Source organism: Acartia tonsa, chromosome 15 (assembly GCF_053477335.1).
Source record: "Acartia tonsa isolate MP-2025a chromosome 15, ASM5347733v1, whole genome shotgun sequence".
NCBI classification, from domain to species: domain Eukaryota; kingdom Metazoa; phylum Arthropoda; class Copepoda; order Calanoida; family Acartiidae; genus Acartia; species Acartia tonsa.
The window spans coordinates 23576775-23598939 of NC_137274.1; the positions used below are offsets into that span (position 1 = coordinate 23576775).

At 35.0% G+C, this 22165-nt stretch overlaps 1 protein-coding gene across 7 annotated transcripts in view; it reads left to right on the forward strand.

The window, feature by feature from the left end:
* Window positions 1-19064, forward strand: part of Usf (upstream transcription factor usf) — a 39274-nt gene extending 20210 nt beyond the window's left edge. For 2 of the 7 annotated variants that reach the window (XR_013875431.1, XR_013875436.1), the window contains exons 6-15: window positions 8514-8587; window positions 8776-8846; window positions 9782-9828; window positions 11894-11964; window positions 12559-12652; window positions 13558-13600; window positions 14249-14277; window positions 15068-15180; window positions 16095-16139; window positions 17312-19064. Coding sequence is in view for 1 of the 7 variants with exons in the window: in XM_080149805.1 (XP_080005931.1) it covers window positions 8514-8587; window positions 8776-8846; window positions 9782-9828; window positions 11894-11964; window positions 12559-12652; window positions 13558-13600; window positions 14249-14277; window positions 15068-15157 (519 nt within the window). In the remaining 6 variants the exon portion in view is untranslated. Of the gene's footprint in view, window positions 1-8513; window positions 8588-8775; window positions 8847-9781; window positions 9829-11893; window positions 11965-12558; window positions 12653-13557; window positions 13601-14248; window positions 14278-15067; window positions 15188-16094; window positions 16140-17311 lie in introns of all 7 variants that reach the window. The other 5 variants (XR_013875434.1, XR_013875433.1, XR_013875435.1 and 2 more) reach the window with 5 other exon arrangements.
* The last annotated feature ends 3101 nt before the right edge of the window (window positions 19065-22165 follow it).

Sequence of the window (22165 nt, forward strand, 5' to 3'; positions counted from 1 at the left end):
CTTAAGCTTTTATGCATATAAACTAACTTATAGTTTATAAGTCACCCCCCTGCCGCCAACCCCTGGCCCTCCAGGACTCCAAAAATCCCCAAAATAAACCTAACCTTAATTTTCTCAGAAACCATTTGATCAATAGAGATGATTGCTTAAACTTAAGCTATAATGCTAATAAACTAACTTCTAACTTTAGAAGTCTTCCCACCCCTGCCGCCAACCCCTAGCTCTCCTGGGCTTAAAAAAATCTTAAAAATGAACCTAACTTTAATTTTCTCAGAATCCATTTGATCAATAATAGAGATGGTTTTTTATGTGTATAAACTACTTTTTTGTTTGGCAGATATATGGTTATAAACTAAATTTTATTTTAAACCCCGAACAAACATATTCTGCAAATCTGAATTTTCAAAATAGCAGCTTTATTAGGTATTCATTTAGGATGATTTTACAATAAATATGAAATGTAGATGCCTCTTTTGGTTACAAAATTCCACTGTTATTTTTTAATTAACAAGCACCAATAAAGCACAAGATCTCAAAAACAGCATTTGGGGGTAATACTGGTGAACAAACATATTATGCAAATCCAAAACAAAGCAACAAAAAAAAGGTTTTTTGGCACTTTTCTCCTCTTTTAAAGATTGATTATGATAAAATAATATTTTTTTAAGGGATTTATGCATTAATTATTATGAAATATAGTATAAGGTAGAAATTAATGATTTTTCTAAATAAGAAATGATTGAAAAAAATAAATTCGATCCCTATCACTTTAGAGGACAGTTGCTGATCCCCAGTCTTATGGATGAACCTAAATACATGTTAAAGATAAAAATTACCCTGAAAAGTATACAAAAATGTTTTTTTATATGTTAAAAAAATTCATTTTAAAATCTTGATTTTGAGGATGATGACCTTTCAGATGCTCCTGTTGGTGGTGATGGTGAGCCAAATGTTATCTAAGTACATGCCCATTACAACAACTTGTCTATGAACCTATGTACCATTTTTTGTAGTCATAGCAGCCTCCAATGGAGCCTTCCGACAATAAATATAACCATCTTCTAAAAACTACAGTATTCACCTTATGAATTGAAGTAAATAAAATTGCAATTCTTTTCTTTTTTAATAATGCTGGGCTGGAGGATGCTATAACTACAAAAATTGGATCATAGTTTAATATATAAGTTGTCATCATAGACACGCACTTTGATAACATTTGGCTCACCATCACCACCAATAGGGGCATCTTAAAGGTCATCATCCTCAAAATCAAGATTTTAAAATAGATTTTTTCAACACACCAAAAAACATTTTTGTATAATTTTCAAGGTAATTTTTATCTTTAACATGTATTTAGGTTCATCCATAAGACTGGGGGTCAGCAGCTGTCCTCTAAAGTGATAGGGATCGAATTAATTTTTTCAAACATTTCTTATTTAGAAAATTCATTAATTTCTACCTTATACTATATTTCATAATAATTAATGCATAAATCCCTTAAGAAATTATCATTTTATCATAATCAATCTTTAAAAGAGGAGAAAAGTGCCAAAAAAGCCTTTTTTATTTGCTTTGTTTTGGATTTGCATAATATGTTTGTTCACCACTATTTCCCCCAAATGCTGTTTTTGAGATCTTGTGCTTTATTGGTGCTTATTAATTAAAAAATAACAGTGGAATTTTTTAACCAAAAGAGGCATCTACATTTCATATTTATTGTAAAATCATCCTAAATGAATAATAAAGCTGCTATTTTGAAAATTCAGATTTGCATAATATGTTTGCTCGGGGTTTAGAAGTCACCCACCCCATAGCCCCCCTTGGCTCAAAAACCCCCTAAAAAATATTTTTTTTAAAACATGCTTTCAGAGGAATAACCTAACCTCAGTTGTCTCAGTAACAGCATTACAGGGTGGCCACAATGTACGGATGTACGGAAATGTACGGAAATGTACGGATTTTTTAAAAAGTGCTAAAAAAATGTACGGATTGTACGGATTTTTCATTTTGGTGTATGGAATTTTCGAGCATGGTGTTATAATTAGTGTATTATCTTTAAAAATTAAGTAAAATGTATCATTTGTTGGGATCATTGAAGAGAATGAAGTTTCCGGTTTCGTCGTTTTTTCACAGTAGCCTTTCTCCTATTTCTAGCCCCTGTGGGGGGCTCTAGCCCTGCGGGGCATATTTTCTAACCCTGCCTGCGGGGCAATCATTGACATTTAATTAACCTAACCTAAAATAACCCTTCAAAAGCTGCTGTGAAAAAATACGATGAAACCGGCAACTTCTTTTTCTTTTCATGATCCTTTTTTTGTTCTGTATCATTATAATATTTGTAACTGTAAGTTACATTTAGATTTCACGGGAACCAGTTTGGACAAGAATGGTGTACCAGAAGTTGAATTATTCAAACTATTCAAGATTTGTCTTCAAAGTTTCTATTCAAAGTTAGAACAAAACTTATTTAACAAAAGTGGCTTCTTTATGGATGGTAGGAACTAATTTGAAGAAAATTTTGAAATCGGGCTTCCAGGTCAAGGTACTGCAGGCCTCCAGATGGATCCTGGACAGGTAAAAACTGAAATTTTTTCTATTAAAGTTAGAACAAAACTTATTTAACAAAAGTTGATACTTTATGGATGGTATTAACTAATTTAAAGAAAATTTTAAAATTGGGCTCCAGGTTCAGGTTCTGCAGGCCTCCAGGTAAATCCAGGACAGGTAAAAATTGAATTTTTTACTTTAAAAGTTAGAACAAAACTTATTTAACAAAAGTGGTTTCTTTATAGATGCTATTAACTAATTTGAAGAAAATTTTAAAATCGGGCCCCAGGTCAAGGTACTGGTAGGATCAAGGTGGATCCTGAACAGGTAAAAACGGAAATTATTTACTATTTAAGTTAGGAAAAAATTTATTTAACAAAAGTTGTTACTTTTTAGCTAGTATTACCTAATTTATAGAAAAAGACGAAATCAAGTTTTGTTCTAACTTTATTAGGAAAAATTTTCAGTTTTTATCTGTTCAGGATCCACCTGGAGGCCTGCAGTACCTGAACCTGAAGCCCGATTTTAAAATTTTCTTCAAATTAGTTCCTACCATCCATAAAGTATCAACTTTTGTTAAATAAGTTTTGTTCTAACTTTTAAACTAAAAAATTTCAATTTTTACCTGTCCAGGATCTACCTGGAGGCCTGTAGTACCTAAACCTGGAGCCCAATTTCAAAATTTGCTTTAAATTAGTTAATACCATCCATAAAGTATCAACTTTTGTTAAATAAGTTTTGTTCTAACTTTTAAAGTAAAAAAATTCAATTTTTACCTGTCCAGGATCCACCTGGAGGCCTGCAGTACCTGAACATGGAGCCCAATTTCAAAATTTTCTTTAAATTAGTTAATACCATCTATGAATTATCAACTTTTGGTTAATAAGTTTTGTTCTAACTCTAATAGAAAAAATTTTCATTTTTTACCTGTCTGGGATCCACCTGGAGACCTGCAGTACCTGGACCTGGAGCCCTATTTCAAAATTTTCTCCAAATTTGTTCCTACCATCCATAAAGAAACAACTTTTGTTAAATAAGTTTTGTTCTGGAGGCCTGCAGTACCTGAACCTGGAGCCCGATTTCAAAATTTTCTTCAAATTAGTTAATACCATCTATAAAGAAGCTACTTTAGTTAAATAAGTTTTGTTCTAACTTTTTAAGTAAAAAATTTCAATTTTTACCTGTCTAGGATCTACCTGGAGGCCTGAAGTACCTGAACCTGGAGCCCAATTTCAAAATTTTCTTTAGATTAGTTAATACCATCCATAAAGTATCAACTTTTGTTAAATAAGTTTTGTTCTAACTTTAATAGAAAAATTGATCTTGATCAGTACCTAGTATGAAACCAATTTTACTAAATAATATATTTACTACATAGTAGAAAAATGTACGGAAATGTGCGGAAATGTACGGAAAAATGTACGGATTTTTTTTTAGCATGCACGGAAATGTACGGATTTTTTTTAAAAACCTTGTGGCCACCCTGGCATTATTAAATGTGCAGATATTTTGGACTTCAGCTGTTATGGGAAAAAATTAACTTTTCGTTAATGAATTAATAATTAAAGATTTATTTTACTATTTTAGGAGAAGAAGGATGTCAATCAATTTTGTAAGAGTTGGGACTCTATACTTTGTTTGCGGCAGGGGGGTGACTTCTAAACTATAGTTAGTTTATAAGCTTAAAAGTATAAGTTTAAGAAATCATCCCTATTGGTCAAATAGTTCCTGAGAAAATTAAAGTTAGGTTCATTTTTAGGGTTTTTTGGAGCCCCGGAGGGCTAGGGGTTGGCGGCAGGAGGGTGACTTCAAAATCCAAATTTAGTTTATAACCATAAAAGCTTAAGTTTAAGAAATCATCTCTATTGGTCGAATGGTTTCTGAGAAAATTAAAGTTAGGTTCATTTTTAGGGTTTTTCGGAGCCCCGGAGGGCTAGAGGTTAGCGGCAGGGGGGTGACTTCTATACCAAAAGCTAGTTTATAACCATAAAGGCTTAAGTTTAAGAAATCATCTCTATTGGGTTGGCAGCAGGGGGGTGACTTATAATCTAGGAGTTAGTTTATAATCATAAAAGCATAAGTTTAAGAAATCATCCCTATTGGTCGATTGGTTTGTGAGGAAATTAAGGTTAGGTACATTTTTAGGGTTTTTTGAGCCCCAGAGGGCTAGGGGTTGGTGGCAGGGGGGTGACTTCTAAACTAGGAGTTAGTTTATAACCATAAAAGCTTAAGTTTAAGAAAAAATTAAGGTTAGGTTCATTTTTAGGATTTTTTTGAACCCCGGAGGGCTAGGGGTTGGCGGCAGGGGGGTGACTCATAATCTAGAAGTTAGTTTATAACCATAAAAGCTTAAGTTTAAGAAATCATCCCTATTGGTCGATTGGTTTGTGAGAAAATTAAGGTTAGGTACATTTTTAGGGTTTTTTGAGCCCCAGAGGGCTAGGGGTTGGTGGCAGGGGGGTGACTTCTAAACTAGGAGTTAGTTTATAACCATAAAAGCTTAAGTTTAAGAAATCATCTATTGGTTAAATGGTTCCTGAGAAAATAAAGGTTAGGTTCATTTTTATGGGTTTTTTTGATCCCCGGAGGGCTAGAGGTTAGCGGCAGGGGGGTGACTTCTATACCAAAAGCTAGTTTATAACCATAAAGGCTTAAGTTTAAGAAATCATCTCTATTGGTGGAATGGTTTCTGAGAAAATTAAGGTTAGGTTCATTTTTAGGGTTTTTGAAGCCCCGGAGGGCTAGGGGTTGGCGGCAGGGGGGTGACTTATAAACCAAAATTTAGTTTATAACCATAAAATCTTAAGCTCAAGAAATCATCTCTATTGGTCGAATGGTTTGTGAGGATATTAAGGTTAGGTTCATTTTTAGGGTTTTTTGGAGCCCCAGAGGGCTAGGGGGGGTTGGTGGCAGGGGGGTGACTTCTAAAGTAGGAGTTAGTTTATAACCATAAAAGCTTAAGTTTAAGAAATCATCTCTATTGGTCAAATGGTTTCTGAGAAAATTAAGGTTAGGTTCATTTTTAGGGGGTTTTTGAGCCCTGGGGGGCTAGGGGGTGGGGGTTGACTTTGAAACCATAAGATGTTCATACCCATAAAAGCTTAAGTCCAAAAAATTTACACGGTTCATCAAGTGGTTCCTGAGAAAACCCCCCACCCTGCATCAAAAAAGCTTCAGTTACGTCCCCCTTTAATATTCATTAAAGTAGGAGTTAGTTTATAACCATAAAAGCTTAAGTTTAAGAAATCATCTCTATTGGGTTGGTGGCAGGGGGGTGACTTCTAAACTAGGAGTTAGTTTATAACCATAAAGGCTTAAGTTTAAGAAATCATCTCTATTGGTCAAATGGTTTCTGAGAAAATTGAGGTTAGGTTCATTTTAATGGGTTTTTTTGATCCCCGGAGGGCTAGAGGTTAGCGGCAGGGGGGTGACTTCTATACCAAAAGTTAGTTTATAACCATAAAGGCTCAACTTTAAGAAATCATCTCTATTGGTCGAATGGTTTCTGAGAAAATTAAGGTTAGGTTCATTTTTAGGGTTTTATTGAGCCCCGGAGGGCTAGGAGTTGGCGGCAGGGGGGTGACTTCTAAATTAGAAGTTAGTTTATAACCATAAAAGCTTAAGTTTAATAAATCATCCCTATTGGTCAAATGGTTTCTGAGAAAATTAAGGTTAGGTTCATTTTTAGGGGGGTTTGGAGCCCCGGGGGGCTAGGGGGTGGGGATAGGGGGTTGACTTTGAAACCATAAGATGTTCATACCCCTAAAAGCTTAAGTCCAAAAAATTTGCACGGTTCATCAAGTGGTTCCGGAGAAAACCCCCCCCCCAGCATCAAAAAAGCTTCAGTTACGTCCCCCTTTGCCATTTTTAGATGGATCTTTAATCAAATGTTTTATTCAAATATCAGAATAGCTATTTTTCGCATCGTATTATAGACAGTTTTCCGTGGATATTAAAATAAAAAAATATAAGATTACAACAAAATTGCAAACAAAACTGGTAGGTATTAGGGGGGGGGGGGGTTAATGCAACCATCTCGTAATCAGTGAGCAAATGGCACTTACAATTCGTATCTAGATCTGAAATTTTTCATGAGTAATCCTTGGTAGGTCTATTTTCCCTAAATCGAACAAAAAGTTGAAAAAGTAACGGCTAACGGCTCAGCCGTTTAGCCGTTTTTTGGCTATTTTTAGGGCAAATATGCCATAAATTATGTAGGAATCAACTTTTTGAAACATATTTTTGCTTTAAATCTTGTGAGATGATACAAAACAAGGATGACAACATCCATAAGTAGCGAAACATAAAAAAAAATATGTACAAGAAGATTTGAAGTGTATTTATTAATTGATTTATTGGAGAAAATAAACAAGAAACCCTGTTTTATTTGTATAATGATGACGGTCAAGGAAATTACATAAAAGATGCTCATAACAATGGGAAAAATTATTTTGATAATGATATCCCAAAAAAGTTTTAAAACTGGACCAAAAACACCAAAGATATGGGGGGAAATGTAAAAAAATATAAAAATAGCCAAAAACCTGCAAAAAGGAAGTCTGACCGTCATGGTTGTTTTCTTTAAACAAAAAGAAATTTAATTTTGATATGTATAACTGAAAAAAATTTAGAAATCGTACCATAAAAACCAAAGATATGGAGAAAAATGTGAAAAAATACAAAAATAGCCTAAAACCTGCTGAAAGGCAGTCTGACCGTCATAGTTGTTTTCTTTAAAGGACAGGAAATTTAATTTTGATATGTATAACTAAAAAAATTTTGAAAATCGGACCATAAACACCAAAGATATGGAGAAAAATGTGAAAAATACAAAAAATAGCCTAAAACCTGCTTAAAGGCAGTTTGACCGTTTAGATGTTTTCTTTAAACGACTGGAAATTTAATTTAGATATATATAACTGAAAAAATTTTGAAAATCGCACCATAAACACTGAAGATATGGAGAAAAATGAGAAAAATACAAAAATAGCATAAAACCTGCTAAAAAGCGGTCCTACTGCCATCGATGTTTTATACTTAATTGTGCTCCTTAACGATGGGAATGTTGTCAAAAAATTTCAGCTTTCTATCTTTTATAGGAGCTGAGTAAATCCTATTTCCCCCATAGCGTTACGGACTGACGGACGGACGGACAAAGTGAATTATAGAGTAGCTTCGCTACTAAAAAACATTTTTATATTTCTAGTACCAGCAACTAGCGGCTAGAACCTTTTGAAAACGTTTTGGAGCAGCATAGAGTATTATGTGGAGATAGGTTTCGTGATGATTTCCCTTGAAAATAGTTATAAAAATGGCTAAACTGCTGAGCCGCCAGCCGTTAGCCGTTACTTTTCCAACTTTTTGTTCAATTTAGGGAAAATAGACCTACCAAGGATTACTCATGCAAAATTCCAGATCAAAATTCGAATTCTAAGTGCCATTTGCTCACTGATTACGAGATGGTTGCATTAACCCCCCCCCCTTTTATGATTTTTATTTTGATATTCGTAGAAAAATGTGAGGCTATACATGATTTTTCAGTATGGCTGAGAAATAATTATAACCAGCGAATAATAATTGGTTTCGAAGCCATTCTGGAAAATAATTAAATTTCCAGTCGTTCTATGAAGTAACCAAAGACTGTAGCGTAACACATAGCGCATCCGCTTGTCGTAGGGGATGTGTTTAGTTCGAATCCAGTGAAGCAAAATTGTTTTTGTAAAAAAAAATCCTCCAAAATCACATACCTAAAACTCTACAAAAATTAAACAAAATCTTTTGTTAATACCTACCTACCCTTATTAATTTTTGTAGATTTTTTATGCGATTTTGGAGGATTTTTCACAAAATAATTTTGCCTCACTAAGTGACCCTAATTTTATTTTAAGAATCCACCTCAGGCACAATCCACAAGCCGATTAGAACCAGTTCTAATCCAGCAAATAATCAGCGGACTTGTATTTTAGTTGGACTTGAAGGAGCTGACCCGGGCAGGAGTTGGCAGCATTACAGACAAACTGGCACGAGAAGAAAAATTAGGGTAAGTCGTCAGGAGGGAGGAAACAATGGGCTGTTTATTACACTAGTCCCCAAAGTTTTATAGAAACATTATATATTCGTCGGCTTAAAAACTTTAGGGACTTTAATTAAATTTGATTGGTTGGATCATTAAGTTAAGTGTTCAAACGTTTCAACCAATATTTTTAAAATACCTAACTTATTACCTAGGAACCGCCGGGCGACACACAATGAGGTGGAGCGAAGAAGAAGAGACAATATTAATCATTGGATCATGAAACTAGGAACAGATTTCATGAAACCGTTTAATATCCGCTGGATTAGAACCTGTTCTCAGTCATAATATCCGCATAATGTCCGCGGAAAGCTGTCTATAATACGATGCTATAAAAAAAATGTATAAAACTCTGGGATCTAAAGGGATAAGACAATGGCCGATAAAAAAATTGTGTACATCCCTAATGATGATCTACAAAATTACCCCTTCTGTAGATTACAATGAGTTTGGACACTAATTGATGATTTTGGGACTAGTATAATACACAGCCCAATGTCCACTCCCTTATTAAAAGATTTATTGATAGATATACATGGATATATTGTTAGGGGATTGTCGATTTAGCTTGTTAATATGAACCTCATTGATTGGTCAGTTTGTTCATCCATTAGGAGGGGAGGTAATGGTGTAAAAGGGGAGAATAGGGATATCGTTTTAGCCAGCTGTTAGCATCACTTTCCTCAGAGTAGGTATATGAAAACCCTCCCCCAAAATAGTCATAAACCTTCTCTGAACCTTTAAGAAGCTCTTTTGTAAAGGAGAAACATGTCAGTTGAAATCCTTAGGAAAAGACAGATAGACAGACAGACATCCTATTAATTTTACAAGGGGATTTTTCCTATGTCTTTCTTTCCTTACTTATTTGTGAAACTGTGCTTAATGGATGTTGTCATCTTAGTTTTATTAAATCATTAGAGTAAAACACTAGAGGGAGAAAGGGTTAAATAACTTTATCTCCCCATCGCATCAACCTTGTGCAGCCTTTCTATTGGGTCATTGAAAATAAACCAATGGTGTTGCTTATATTAACTCAGTAGCAGAAAATAATTTGGAAGCAGACGAAAGAGGCCTTTGAAAAAGGAAGGGAGGTAATTGTCTGTAAATACATCCATATTATAGATCTGTTATTAAACCCATGAAATCTGAATCTGATGTTGGTAGGAAAACTTATTCCACAAGAGCCTGAAGAGGATCCTTTAACTATGGTAGGTACCTAGTTATTATTATATAACTTTGTTATATATAATAGCGGCTTCGCCCCTAGCCTCTAGGTGCTTTTCTCCAAGAGGTAATTAAAAAAAAATTGGAGCTGCCCCAGTATCAATTTCAAAATTTTCGGGGGGAAAAAATTGGATATTTCCCAGTATCAAATTCAAAATTTAAACAAAAAAAATGGGGGGGGGGGATTTTTGTTTTTGGGCGGGTTGTGGGTGTCCCACCTCCCCAAAAAATAGTCTAAAACCACCACAGGACCAGTAGGTATATTCCCTGAAGAGTAGAATCCGATCGGTTCAGTGGTTACCGAGATCTTAAGGGACAGACTGACAGACAGACAGACTGACAGACAGACATCAAGCTACTTTGTATTATACTAGCGGCTTCGCCCCTAGCCTCTAGGGGCTTTGCCCCAAGAGGTGATAAAAAAAAAATTATGGCGAAAATCGTAAAGGACCATGGAAATCTCCTTCAAAAAAAAAAAAAAAAAAAAAAAATGGGGGGGGGATTTTTTGGTTTTTGGGGGGGTTGGGGGTGTCCCACCCCCCAAGAAAATAGCTTAAAACCACCACAGGAACAATAGGCAGATACCCTGAAGAGTAGAATCCGATCGGTTCAGTGGTTACCGAGATCTTAAGGGACAGACAGACAGACGGACAGACAGACATCGTTCTACTTTGTATTATAGATACATATTAATTAGTTGCGAAGCTACCTTATAATTTCAAATGTCAGTCAGTCTGTCTGTCTGTAAGAGACAAAAGAGACAAGGTGGGGGGAATGTAGTTTTCTCGGCCCCTTTTTAAGACACCCGAAATAGACACCTGAAATTTTCAGGGATTAAATATGTAAAAATTTGTCATATTTTCACCAAGTTTCATTAGGATTTGTCAAATAATTAGGGGTGCTAGATCGATTCCTAATCAAGATAGACTGCTAAAATTTTCGGGGTTTGAAAAAGTTCAAATTCTGCAACTTTTATCATTGAGTTTCATTGAGATTTGCATATTCATTGGGGTGCTAGATCGATTCTTAGATTTTCACATTTGAATTTAAAATCTTTCATGACTTACTTTAGTTAATTGTTCGTTCTGCTCGTTTTTTCCAGATGTAAGGCGTTCTGTTTTTGGTAAGGGGCTATTCTCGGTAATTTCGACCTACCTTCATAAAATGACCTTTATCTCCATGTTCGTATCGAATGACAGAAAAAAAACATATAAGCAAAGTTGTTGATTATTACCTTCGCTTCAATAATGTTTAAACAAGGATGACAACATCCATAAAAGCGAAGCACTGAAACGGTAGGACAAACGGACATTAACACTTGTATAGTGTCATAACTGAATAATCAGAATATAAAAGTATAAGAGTCGAAGCAAAATTGTAAGTAAATTTGTTGAAAAGCTGCTTGATACAGGATAATGTTTATGGATTGGACATACTTACATTTTTTAGACTTGATTATAGAGTTGCTTCGCTTATAAGATTGTACTTTGTTGTCACTGGAATCAATATACCAAAAATCAGATAAACCGGATAATGATTTTTGGTAATGATTATAGAGTTGCTACACTTTCTAAATCGTACCTAACTACTACAGGAATCACCATGCAAAGTTTAAAATCGATAGGACAATTCTAACATGCCTGCCTAAATTAAAGAAAAAAAGCTATCTGTCGGACGGACGGACCGACCTAAGGTCTCACGAAAGTCGGACGAAATATTTATTTTTCACTTTTTTTCAATAGGTCAAAAAAGATTGAGTTGTCAAACGAAACTATGGCTAGTCAATCAAACAAAACTCATCTTGAATATTTATTTCCAGTACAGCTTGAAAACGATTCATATCCAGTGGATAGCAACCGGTTCTCAGCCATACTGAAAAATCATGTATATAGCAGATAATTACAAAAGATTTTAAATAAAAAGTATAAAATTATTACCAGTTTTGGTTTCCCGGGCCTTGAGCCCGTCAGGTCTATCAAAACTGGTTTTAATTTTATAAATATACATTTTCATATCCGCGGAAAGCTGTTTATTAATAACTATTTGTAGAATGGGAACAAGCAAGCGCTGTCCAAAGGTGGAATATTGGCGAAGGCGTGCGAGTATCTTACTGAAATGAGGTATATATCTATCTATCTTTCTATCTATCTGTCTGCCTGTCTATCTGTATATCTATCTATCTATCTATCTATCTCTATCTATCTGTCTGTCTGTCTGTCTGTCTGTCTGTCTGTCTGTCTGTCTGTCTGTCTGTCTGTCTGTCTGTCTGTCTGTCTATCTGTCTGTGTGTTTGCGAGTATCTTACTGAAATGAGGTAGGTAGCAGGGATCTAAAGGGATAAGACAATGGCCGATTATTTGATGTATAACCCAATTAATAACGCATAAAATAAACCCTTCTGTAGATTAGGGTAGATAGGGTTGGGCCGGATACCGGATATCTGGCCAACACCGTATATACGGAAAAGTACCGGGTATCTTGCCGGATAACCGGATATCTGGAATCAGAAATTGATATTGAAAATGGCTTTAGATGTTTGTTATTTTATTGTCTGATTCTTGCTATTAAACCGTTTTTCCTCCTTTTACCTGGCAAATCTAATTGGATTGAAAACAATTTAGATTTTTTTAGAAGTAGGGGTTAATTTATACTTTGAGTGCTCAATTAAGTTGAGTGTTCAAACGTTTCAACCACTAATTTCAACATATATTTAGAGAAACCAACAACTATTTGCGAGAATCGCTGGCGGAGAAGGAGGAAATCTTGGCAGACAATGAGAGATTACATTCTGAAAATAATAAGCTGCAGGTAATCCGCTGGATTATAACCGGTTCTCGCCCATGCTATCCGCATAATAACCGCGGAAAGCTGACTATAATCCTCTTTTTTCCCGTAAACAATGAAAGATAACATTCTGAAAATAATAAACTGCAGGTAATCCGCTGGATTAGAACCGGTTCTCGGCCATGCTATCCGCATATTATCCGCGGAAAGCTGTTTATAATCCTCTTTTTCGATAGAATATTGACCCCCATTGTTTTTACAATGAACAAGAATGACAACATTCATAAAAGCGAAGCTCTGAAACGGTTTAGGAATAACGAACATTAACTCTTGTAGGGTGTCAGAACTGAATTTAAAAGTTTTAACAAAATTGTACGTAAATTTGTTGCAAAACTGTTAAATATAGGATACTGTTTAAAGGAAACACTTAAATTTTTAGAACTTGATTATAGAGAACATGCTTCGTATAAAATATTTTACTTTGTTGACCAAGGAATCAGTATTTCAACAAGGATGACAACATCCATAAAAGTGGAGCTCTCAAATGTTAGGACAAACGGACATTACCTAACACTTGTATAATGTCAGAACTGAATAATCAGAATATAAATGTATAAGAGTCAAAGAAAAATTGTAAGTAAATTTGTTGAAAAACTGCCTGACGGACAGACGGACAGTGGTAGTATGAACCAGGGAAGGAGGGGACATTGGGCTGTCTATTGCACTAGTCCCCAAAGTTTTACAATCACGTTTGTTTATTCTTTGGCTTTACAACTTTGGGGACTTTTAATGAATTTTGACTAGCTGTTCCATTAGGTCGAGTCTCAACCACTAAATCATAATGTAATTTACGGAAGGGGTCATTATGTGTCATAATTTGGGATAAACACTGATTTATCGGCCATTGTCTTATCCTTTTTTTATTTAAGCTTGAAGTGGCGCAGCTAAGAAGTCAACTTAATCAAATTAACCAGGAAAACAATTTTAATATTCACGGAAAGCTGTCTATAATACAAAGAGATATAAATAACTATTCTAGTATGGCTTCGAAACTGATTGATATCCGCTGGATAAGAACTGGTTTTCTGTCATGCTAAAAAATCATGTTTAGCATCGAATTACAAACAGTTTTCCACAAACATTAGAATAAAAATCAGGTAATTTATATAGACTTCATTTTGAGGACTAAGTAAGGTAGGTACATTCCCCCAAATATATGAAAACGATCTCTAACAAAAAGATTTTAACAATTTTAAGATAAATTTTTTTTGGGGGGGGCGTACACTCCTTCCAAACAAAAAAAAACATACAGACTGACATCTCGCCTTTTTTTAGTACTAATTTTTTTTTAAAGGCCCCTATAGTATAGATGTTACGTATATACAGATAACTACCTCCCCTTTATTTTTCCCCCTTTTCGTCTGCTAGCAAATTATTTTCTGCTACTTGGCCGCAATAGGTTGATTTTCAAAGAACTAATTAAGAGTCGGCACATAGTCATTGGGAAAGGGAAATGAAGTTATTTAACCCCTTCCCTATCTAGTGTTTTACTCTATTGTTAAGTTAACAATATAAAGTGGAAAAGAAAACTCAAAAAATTAGATTGTTTTTGTTTTCCATAGATAAAACCTAGTTCGAGCATGCTATCATCAGGAAACACAGCAGTTTATCATTAATACTCAGGGATCTAAAGGGATAAGACAATGGCCGATAAATTGATGTACATCCCCAATGATAATATTCAAAATTACCCCTTCTGAATTAAAAATTTAAAGTTTGATCGCTCGACTTAATGAGCCAACCAATTACAATTCACCCACCACCAACGAATAAGAAAACGTTATTATAAAACTTTGGTGACTAGTGTAATAAACAGCTCATGGTCCCCTTTCTCTCGGATCATTAATAGCTGTATATCATCAACTATTGCGTCGCCCCTAGCATCAAGGAATTTTAAAAATAGCCTAAAACCACCATGGGTCCTCTGTGAAGCTTAACTTAAATAAAATCATTTTTATATGATAATTTTTCCTAAGTTTTAAGATTTTTTGGATGGACCTCCTGGGAGGCCTGCAGCTCCTGAACTTGTAGACCTATCCAAAAAATCTTAAAACTTGGGAAAATTTATCTGATATAAGAATGATTTTATGACTAATAACCTGTCCTCTCAGTCCAAAGATATTTACTATACTCACTGTTTCCGCAAAAGTGCCTGTTAAATAGCTGTGTGTCACGTGACCTCCAGGTACAACCAATTTTTTTTGGTGGTCCATTTTTGAAGGCAAAAAAATCATAGAAGGGGTGATCTGACAAAAATCTGTCGAAGTATCAAATGAAATTATTGGCAATAAACTACAACTTTGCTTTCCAAAAGATCTCTCGCAAACGTTTAAAACATCGTTAAAAAACGGTTTTAAAAACAGCTGTGTTACGTGACCTTCAGGTACAACAGATAGCCTGCTGGGAGATTCGGACAAAGAAAGCTCGACAGAGGGAATTATTAAGCAAGACATCAACTTTGGTCTATAGTAGCTCCGCTACAGCTATCAACAAGGAATGGTATGATAATATTTTGATTGCACAACCTTTTTTGCGAGTGCTAAGCGAGAGAGAGGGTACAATTGGCTGTTTATTACACTTGTCCCCAAAGTTTTATAATTTTCTTATCTGTTTGCTTTTGGGACTTTAGTGAATTTTGATTGGTTGGTTCATTAAGTTGAGTTTTCATACGTTTCAACCTATAATTTTCATCTTCAGAAGGGGTGATTTTGTGTATCATAATTGGGGATGTGTAACAATTTATCGGCCATTATCTTATCAGAGAGAGAGAGAGTGGATTTTGGACTGTTTATTACACTAGTCTCCAAAGTTTATAAAAACGTTTTCTTATTCATTGGCTTAACAATCTTGGGGGCTTTTAATGAATTCTCATAGGTTGGTTCATTGAGTTGAGTGTCCAAACGTACATTGATGCACATCCCCAAAGATAATACACAAATTTTCCCCTTATGTAGATTTCAATTAGTAGTTGAAACGTTTGGACACTCAAATAATGAACCAACCAATCAAAATTCAATAAAAGTCCCCTAAACTTGTTAAGACAACGAGTAAGAAATTTTTTTTATAAAAATTGGGGGGTAGTATATGAAACAGACAATGCTTGTTTTTCTCTATAATAAAGTAAAGGATGTCTGTCTGTCTATCTTTACCAAAGGATCTCGCCAACCACTGAACCGATACGGTTCTCCATGACAGGGTAGCTTCTCATTAGAATGAGGTGGAGGGGGGGGGGAGGGTCCCACCACCCTCCCATGAGAAATCGCCGAAAAAAAAACATACAAACATGATTAAAAAACAGATGATCTAAACATACACAAATTAGATGTTTAAAAACAAAATAAAGTGCCACTAGAGACCTCTAGGGCCGGGGGCGTAGACACAGTATCATAAAAATTATCAAACCTATAGTTTTAGAAACAATATATCTATCTATCTACCCCTGTCTTTTTAGGTGAGGAACTTTTAGTAGCGCAGCTACTCTTTAATTAGGGCTGTACGTACTGTGTAACCTACTAGCGGCTACGCCCCTAGAGGCCTCTAGGGACACCTGAGGAGGTGAAAGTTAAATTGGATAACCCAATTTCTTATGTTAGATTTTAAAAGAAAAAAAAACTTGGGATGGGATTTTTTTTTTATTGAGGGGGGGGGAGATTTTTTTCTAGGGGCTATTTCTCTTGGGAGGGTGGTGATCCCCTCCCCCAAAATAGCTATAAACTTTCACAGGACCTATGAAAAGCTTCCCTGTTAAGGAGAACCCGATCGGTTCAGCGGATAGCGGGATCCTTTGGCACAGACAAATAGACAGACAAACATCCTTTTAATTATAAGGATAGAAGATGAGATCTTATTTTAATGTATCTGTGAACTTAATTCTGCTTAGCTTAAAGGAAGCCTGCAAGATATACACCAATATAATTGCTGAAAGACTGCCACAAGTAAACAGATTTTTTTTTAGAGTTTTTGATATAATCTTTTACTGGCAACCTAACTTATTGTCAAAAATAAGCTAATAATTTTCTTTCTATGCGACGTAATTTAATATTGAAATTTCTAAAATGTCAATTTGAAATGCTTATAACTTTTTTTTATTGAAGCTAGAGACTTCAAATTTGGGTTATTGGGTCTACTGTGGCAGTCTTTTAGCAGTTAAAGCGGTGTATTTCTTGCTGGCTTCCTTTAATGATGTTTATGATTATATGGTCAAACGTCCTTCAGACAACCAACTCTTTGATTGCATCATCTTTGTCTGGATTTCCTAACTATGAATGGTTGCGCCTGTTCTTAGCCAAGGCAAATCTCCCACTCGTATTACAGACAATTTTCCACGAAAATTAAAATTAATTTTTTTTTTGTTTTATACCCGGGGAAAGCTGTCTATAATATTGGATTTTCAAGTATGGCTTCGAAACCGATTGATATCCGTTGGATTAGGACCGGTTCTCAGCCATACTGAAAAATCATGTATCATATCGTATTACAGACAATTTTCCACGAATAAAAAAACTGGTAAAAATCATATAATTTTTCAATTTAATATCCGCGGAAAGCTGTCTATAATACGATGCAATACATATTTAAAGGATTTTTTTCTTATTACATTTTTAACTATTTATTTATTTTTAGGATATCAAATAAGAAGAAAGAAAGAAAAAACCTGCAAGTCACAAAGTTTCAAATTTTTCAGAAATTGGCATTAAACGGATTATTTTTATAAAAAAAAAACAAGGATGACAACATCCATAAAAGCGAAGCACTTAAATTGTAGTACAAACGGACATTAACACTTGTATAGTGTCTTTCTAAATCGTACCTAACTACTACAGGAATCACTATGCAAAGTTTGAAATCGATGGGATAATTCTAACATGCCTAAATTAAGCCTAAAAAGCTATCTCTCTGTGACGGACGTACGGACGGACCTACTCTTATTATAGAAAAGCTTCGCTTTTAAAAAGTGTTCAAAGGGTGGAGGCAGTTGAGACTTAGGGAGGGAGGGTACAAGGGGCTGTTTATTACACTAGTCCCCAAAGTTTTATAATAATGTTTTCTTATTCGTTGACTCAATAACTTTGGGGACTTATTGAATTTAGTTGAGTGTCCGAACGTTTCAACAACTAATTGCAATATATTATATAGAAGGGGTTATTTTGTGTATAATCATTGGGGGATGTATTTTAATTTATTGGCCTTTGTCTTAAAATTCCAAAAAGTGTCCCATCCGCCTCAACCCTTTAATTTTTCAAATAGTTATTTATCGCATCGTATTATAGACAGCTTTCCGCGGATTTCGTGGAAATTTGTCTATAATACGACACAGTATGATACAGTATGGCTGAGAACCTGTTCTAATTCAACGGATATTAATCGATTTCGAAGCCTTACTGTGGATAGAAGTGTCAAATTTCAATTTACAAAGATTTTTTAATAAAAAGTTGGACGATTTTTTTCTTTCTGATTTTTTCTTCTTCAAAAAGTCTATTTCTGTTATTAATCTTAGGTCAAATTTTAGATAATTATTTTTTTGTTTTTACAGGGATCTAAAGGGATAAGACAATTGAAAATAATAGACTCTACATCCCCCAATATGATAAACATAATTAGTCATTAAGTACCTACTCTTTTATGTAGTTTTTAATTATTTTTGGTTAAAATTTTAGATCAAATTATCTCCAAACAAAAGGTATTATTATGTTTATTATAATTGGGGTACACAACCATAGAGTGTTAATAAACTAGTCCACAAAGTTTTATAATACCTAATAATTTTCATATTTGTGGGCTTAACAACTTTTGGGACTTATAATTTATTGATTCATTAACCACTTTTAATCTACAGAAGGGGAAATTTTGTGTATCATTAGGGATGTACATTAATTTATCGGCCATTGTCTTATCCCTTTAGATCCCTTTTTATAATTAACGGCAATTTTCTCCCCCCCCCCCCTGCCTTTCCACTTATTAAATAAATATTAATAAATAATTATTTATCGCATCGTTTCACAGACAGCTTTCCGCGGATATTTAAATGAAAAATTAATTAGCGCCGAGGGCCCGACGGTCCAGGCCAACAAAACTGTCTTTGATTATAAAATTTTATTTCAATATTCGTGGAAAATTGTCTTTAATACGATGCTAAACATGATTTTTTAGTATGGCTGAGAACCGGTTCCAAAATAGCGGATATTAATCGGTTTCATAGCCATACTGAAAATAATTTCTTGTTTGTTTTTTACTTGGGTTATGTTAGGAGCACCAAAGGCATTAAAAAGGGGGATTCCTGTGCTCGATAGGCACTTTGAGGGGAAACACCTAATATCTTATAATTATTTAATGTAAAAAACATGTTGGCAAATTAAAATAAATTCTATGTGAAATATTACTATTTAGTATCTATAATACAAAGTAGAACGATGTCTGTCTGTCTGTCTATCTGTCTGTCTGTCTATCTGTCTATCTGTCTATCTGTCTGTCTGTCTATCTGTCTATCTGTCTGTCTGTCTATCTGTCTGTCTATCTGTCTGTCCGTCTGTCTGTCCGTCTGTCTCTGTCTGTCTTTCTGTCTGTCAATTTGTCTGTCTATCTGTCTGTCCGTCTGTCTCTGTCTGTCTCTTTCTGTCTATTTGTCTGTCTATCTGTCTGTCTGTCTATCTGTCTGTCTGTCTTTATGTCTGTCTGTCCGTGTGTATATCTGTCTGTTTGAAGCTTAAGAGCTCAGTAACTACTGAACCGATTTGGCTATACTCTTCAGGGAATATACCTACTGGTCCTGTGATGCTTTTAAGCTATTGTTTGTTTGGGGTGGGACAATCCAAATCCTCCCGAAAAAGAAAAATATCCCCCCTCCCTCTTTTTGGAATCTAAAATTTTGCCAAAAATTAATTTAAAAGGGAGGGGAAATTCCTATTACCTCTTGGGGCGAACCTCCTAGAGGCTAGGAGCGAATCCGCTTGTAATTCAATAAAACAAGGATGACAACATCCATAAAATAAACTTTAAAATCAGCAGGAAGGACAAACGAACAATAACTCTTGTAGGGTGACAGAACTTTTTGTTAGTCTAAACAAAACTGTACTTAAATTTGTTGTAAAGTTGCGTAGATTCAGTAAAAGGACATACTTCGATATTTAGGATTTGCCTAGGATTGTAGAGATGCCTTATTTATAATATTGTACCTTGTTGTAATAGAAATCAGTTTTCCAACAATTAGATGAATACTAATAGGATATAGTTATACAACCCAAAAGATTGGAGTCGAAAGAAAACATAAGCATGTTCTTAATGGACGTACAGACTTTCTGTTACTGATTATAGAGGTGCTACGCTTTCCTTGTTGTACCTTATTGTTAAAGGAATCAGCATGCAAAGTTTGATAGGACTAGGGTTGACAATCCGAATCCGGAATCCGCCCAATTTTTGGACAATTTTGAAATCCGGAATCCGTTTTTTAATAGCGGATTCGGATTCTTAATTGGTAGGCTAAACCCAGCGTCTTGAGTTTTTTTCTCCCCCTTTTTGAAGGCAAAGATTATCATAATTATATATAATATCTTTCAAAATCTAGTTCGATTCTCGAAAGTGAATTATAGAGAACACCAAGAACAATAATTTTAAGGACATATATAGCACTTAAATTTTTTAATTTAAAAAAAGGCTTTTAAATATTGCTAGAATCCAGAAAACGCCAAAAATAAAAATCCGGAATCCGCCATTTTTTGACGGATTCTTGTAAGAATCCGTATCCGGTCCAAAAATTTGACGGATTGCCATCCCTAGATAGGACAATTCTAACCTTTTCAATAGTATCCCAGAGTATCGAAAAGTATCCAAGCTACCACAAGAAAAGTATCCAAGATACCACAAGAAAAGTATCCAAGCTACCACAAGAAAAGTATCCAAGCTACCACAAGAAAAGTATCCAAGCTACCACAAGAAAAAACAAACCAAAGTAGGTATTCTATGAAGAAAACATTTTGGGTATAGTCCCTTTCGTGGCAACGCTCCTTAAGGGGCGATTCTTCGTATTTTTCATAGAAGCTTTTCTCCTGTTTCTATCCCCTGCGGGGGGCTCTAAACCTGCGGGGCCAGGCCAATATAACCTAAAATAACCAACCTATTAAAAGCCATTTTAAAAATACGAAGAATCGTACCTTTACAGTATAGCTTGGGAATTTTGTGTATCATATTGGGGATGTACATCTATATACCAGCCATTGTCTAATCCCTTTAGATCCCTGGTACTTAACCTAATTTATAAAGTAGTAAGGTGTTTTTTTTGTCTGTTTCTTGAGATTTCAATAACTACTGCATCGATTGAGTACTCCATTTTAGAAAAGCTTTACATAAGCCTTGGAACGGTTTAAGGCTATTTTTAGACTTGAGGCTCGGAACAGTTTTATACTATTTTTTCCGTTGCTTCCCCTTCGAATAGAGATCCCTAGATGCGATAGGCTATCTATAATACAAAGTAGAACGATGTCTGTCTGTCTGTTTGTTTGTACCAAAGGATCTCGCTAACCGAACTGGTTCTCCTTTACAGGGTAGCTTCTCATAGGTCCCGGGAAGGTTTTCTTTGGGGATGGGATATCTTCCCCCCTCAAAAAAAAATAAAAATTAAAAATACCCCCCCCCCTATAAAAAAAAAACAATTTTCTTTATAAAACTAACATTAAAATAGGGGGGGGGGGTCGACTAACCTCCCCCCTCCCAAAATAAAAAATAGATCATTTTTATTTTAAATCTAAAATATGAAAAATTAGGTGATCAAATCTCTTGGGGCGAAGCCGCTTGTTTTCTTATAATAAAGTAACAGGAAGTTTGTGTGTTTGTATGTTTGTACCAAAGGATCTCGCTAACCGCTGAACCGATCTGGTTCTCCTTTACAGGGTAGCTTCTCATAGGTCCCGGGAAGATTAATAACTATTTTAGGGGAGGGTACCACCACCCTCCCAAGAGAAATAACAATAAAATTGAAATATTCCCGCCGCATAGTGTCGCTAGCGTAGTGGCGCTGCGTAGAGACATGAATTTAACAGCTAATCATAACATAGACAAATTATTTCTCATATTAAATATTTAAATATAAAAAAAAAACATTTAAATGTCACTAGAGGCCTCTAGGGGCGTAGCCGCTATTTTTTTTATAAAGTGATAGGATGTCTATCTGTACCAAAAGATCTTTACCAGTTGTGTGCCTAATCATTCAAGGAATGATTCTTAATGATTCTTAGAATTTCATATGATGTCAGGGATCTAAAGGGATAAGACAATTGCCGATAACTAGATGTACATCCCCAATTATGATACACAAAATTACCCCTTCTGTAGGTTAAAGTTAGTGGTTGAAACGTTTTAACACTCAACTTCATAAACTAACCAATCATAATTCACTTTAAGTCCCCAAAGTTGGCAAGCCAACGTTTAAGAAAAACGTTATTATAAAACTTTGGGGACTAGTGTAATAAACAGACCATTGTCCCT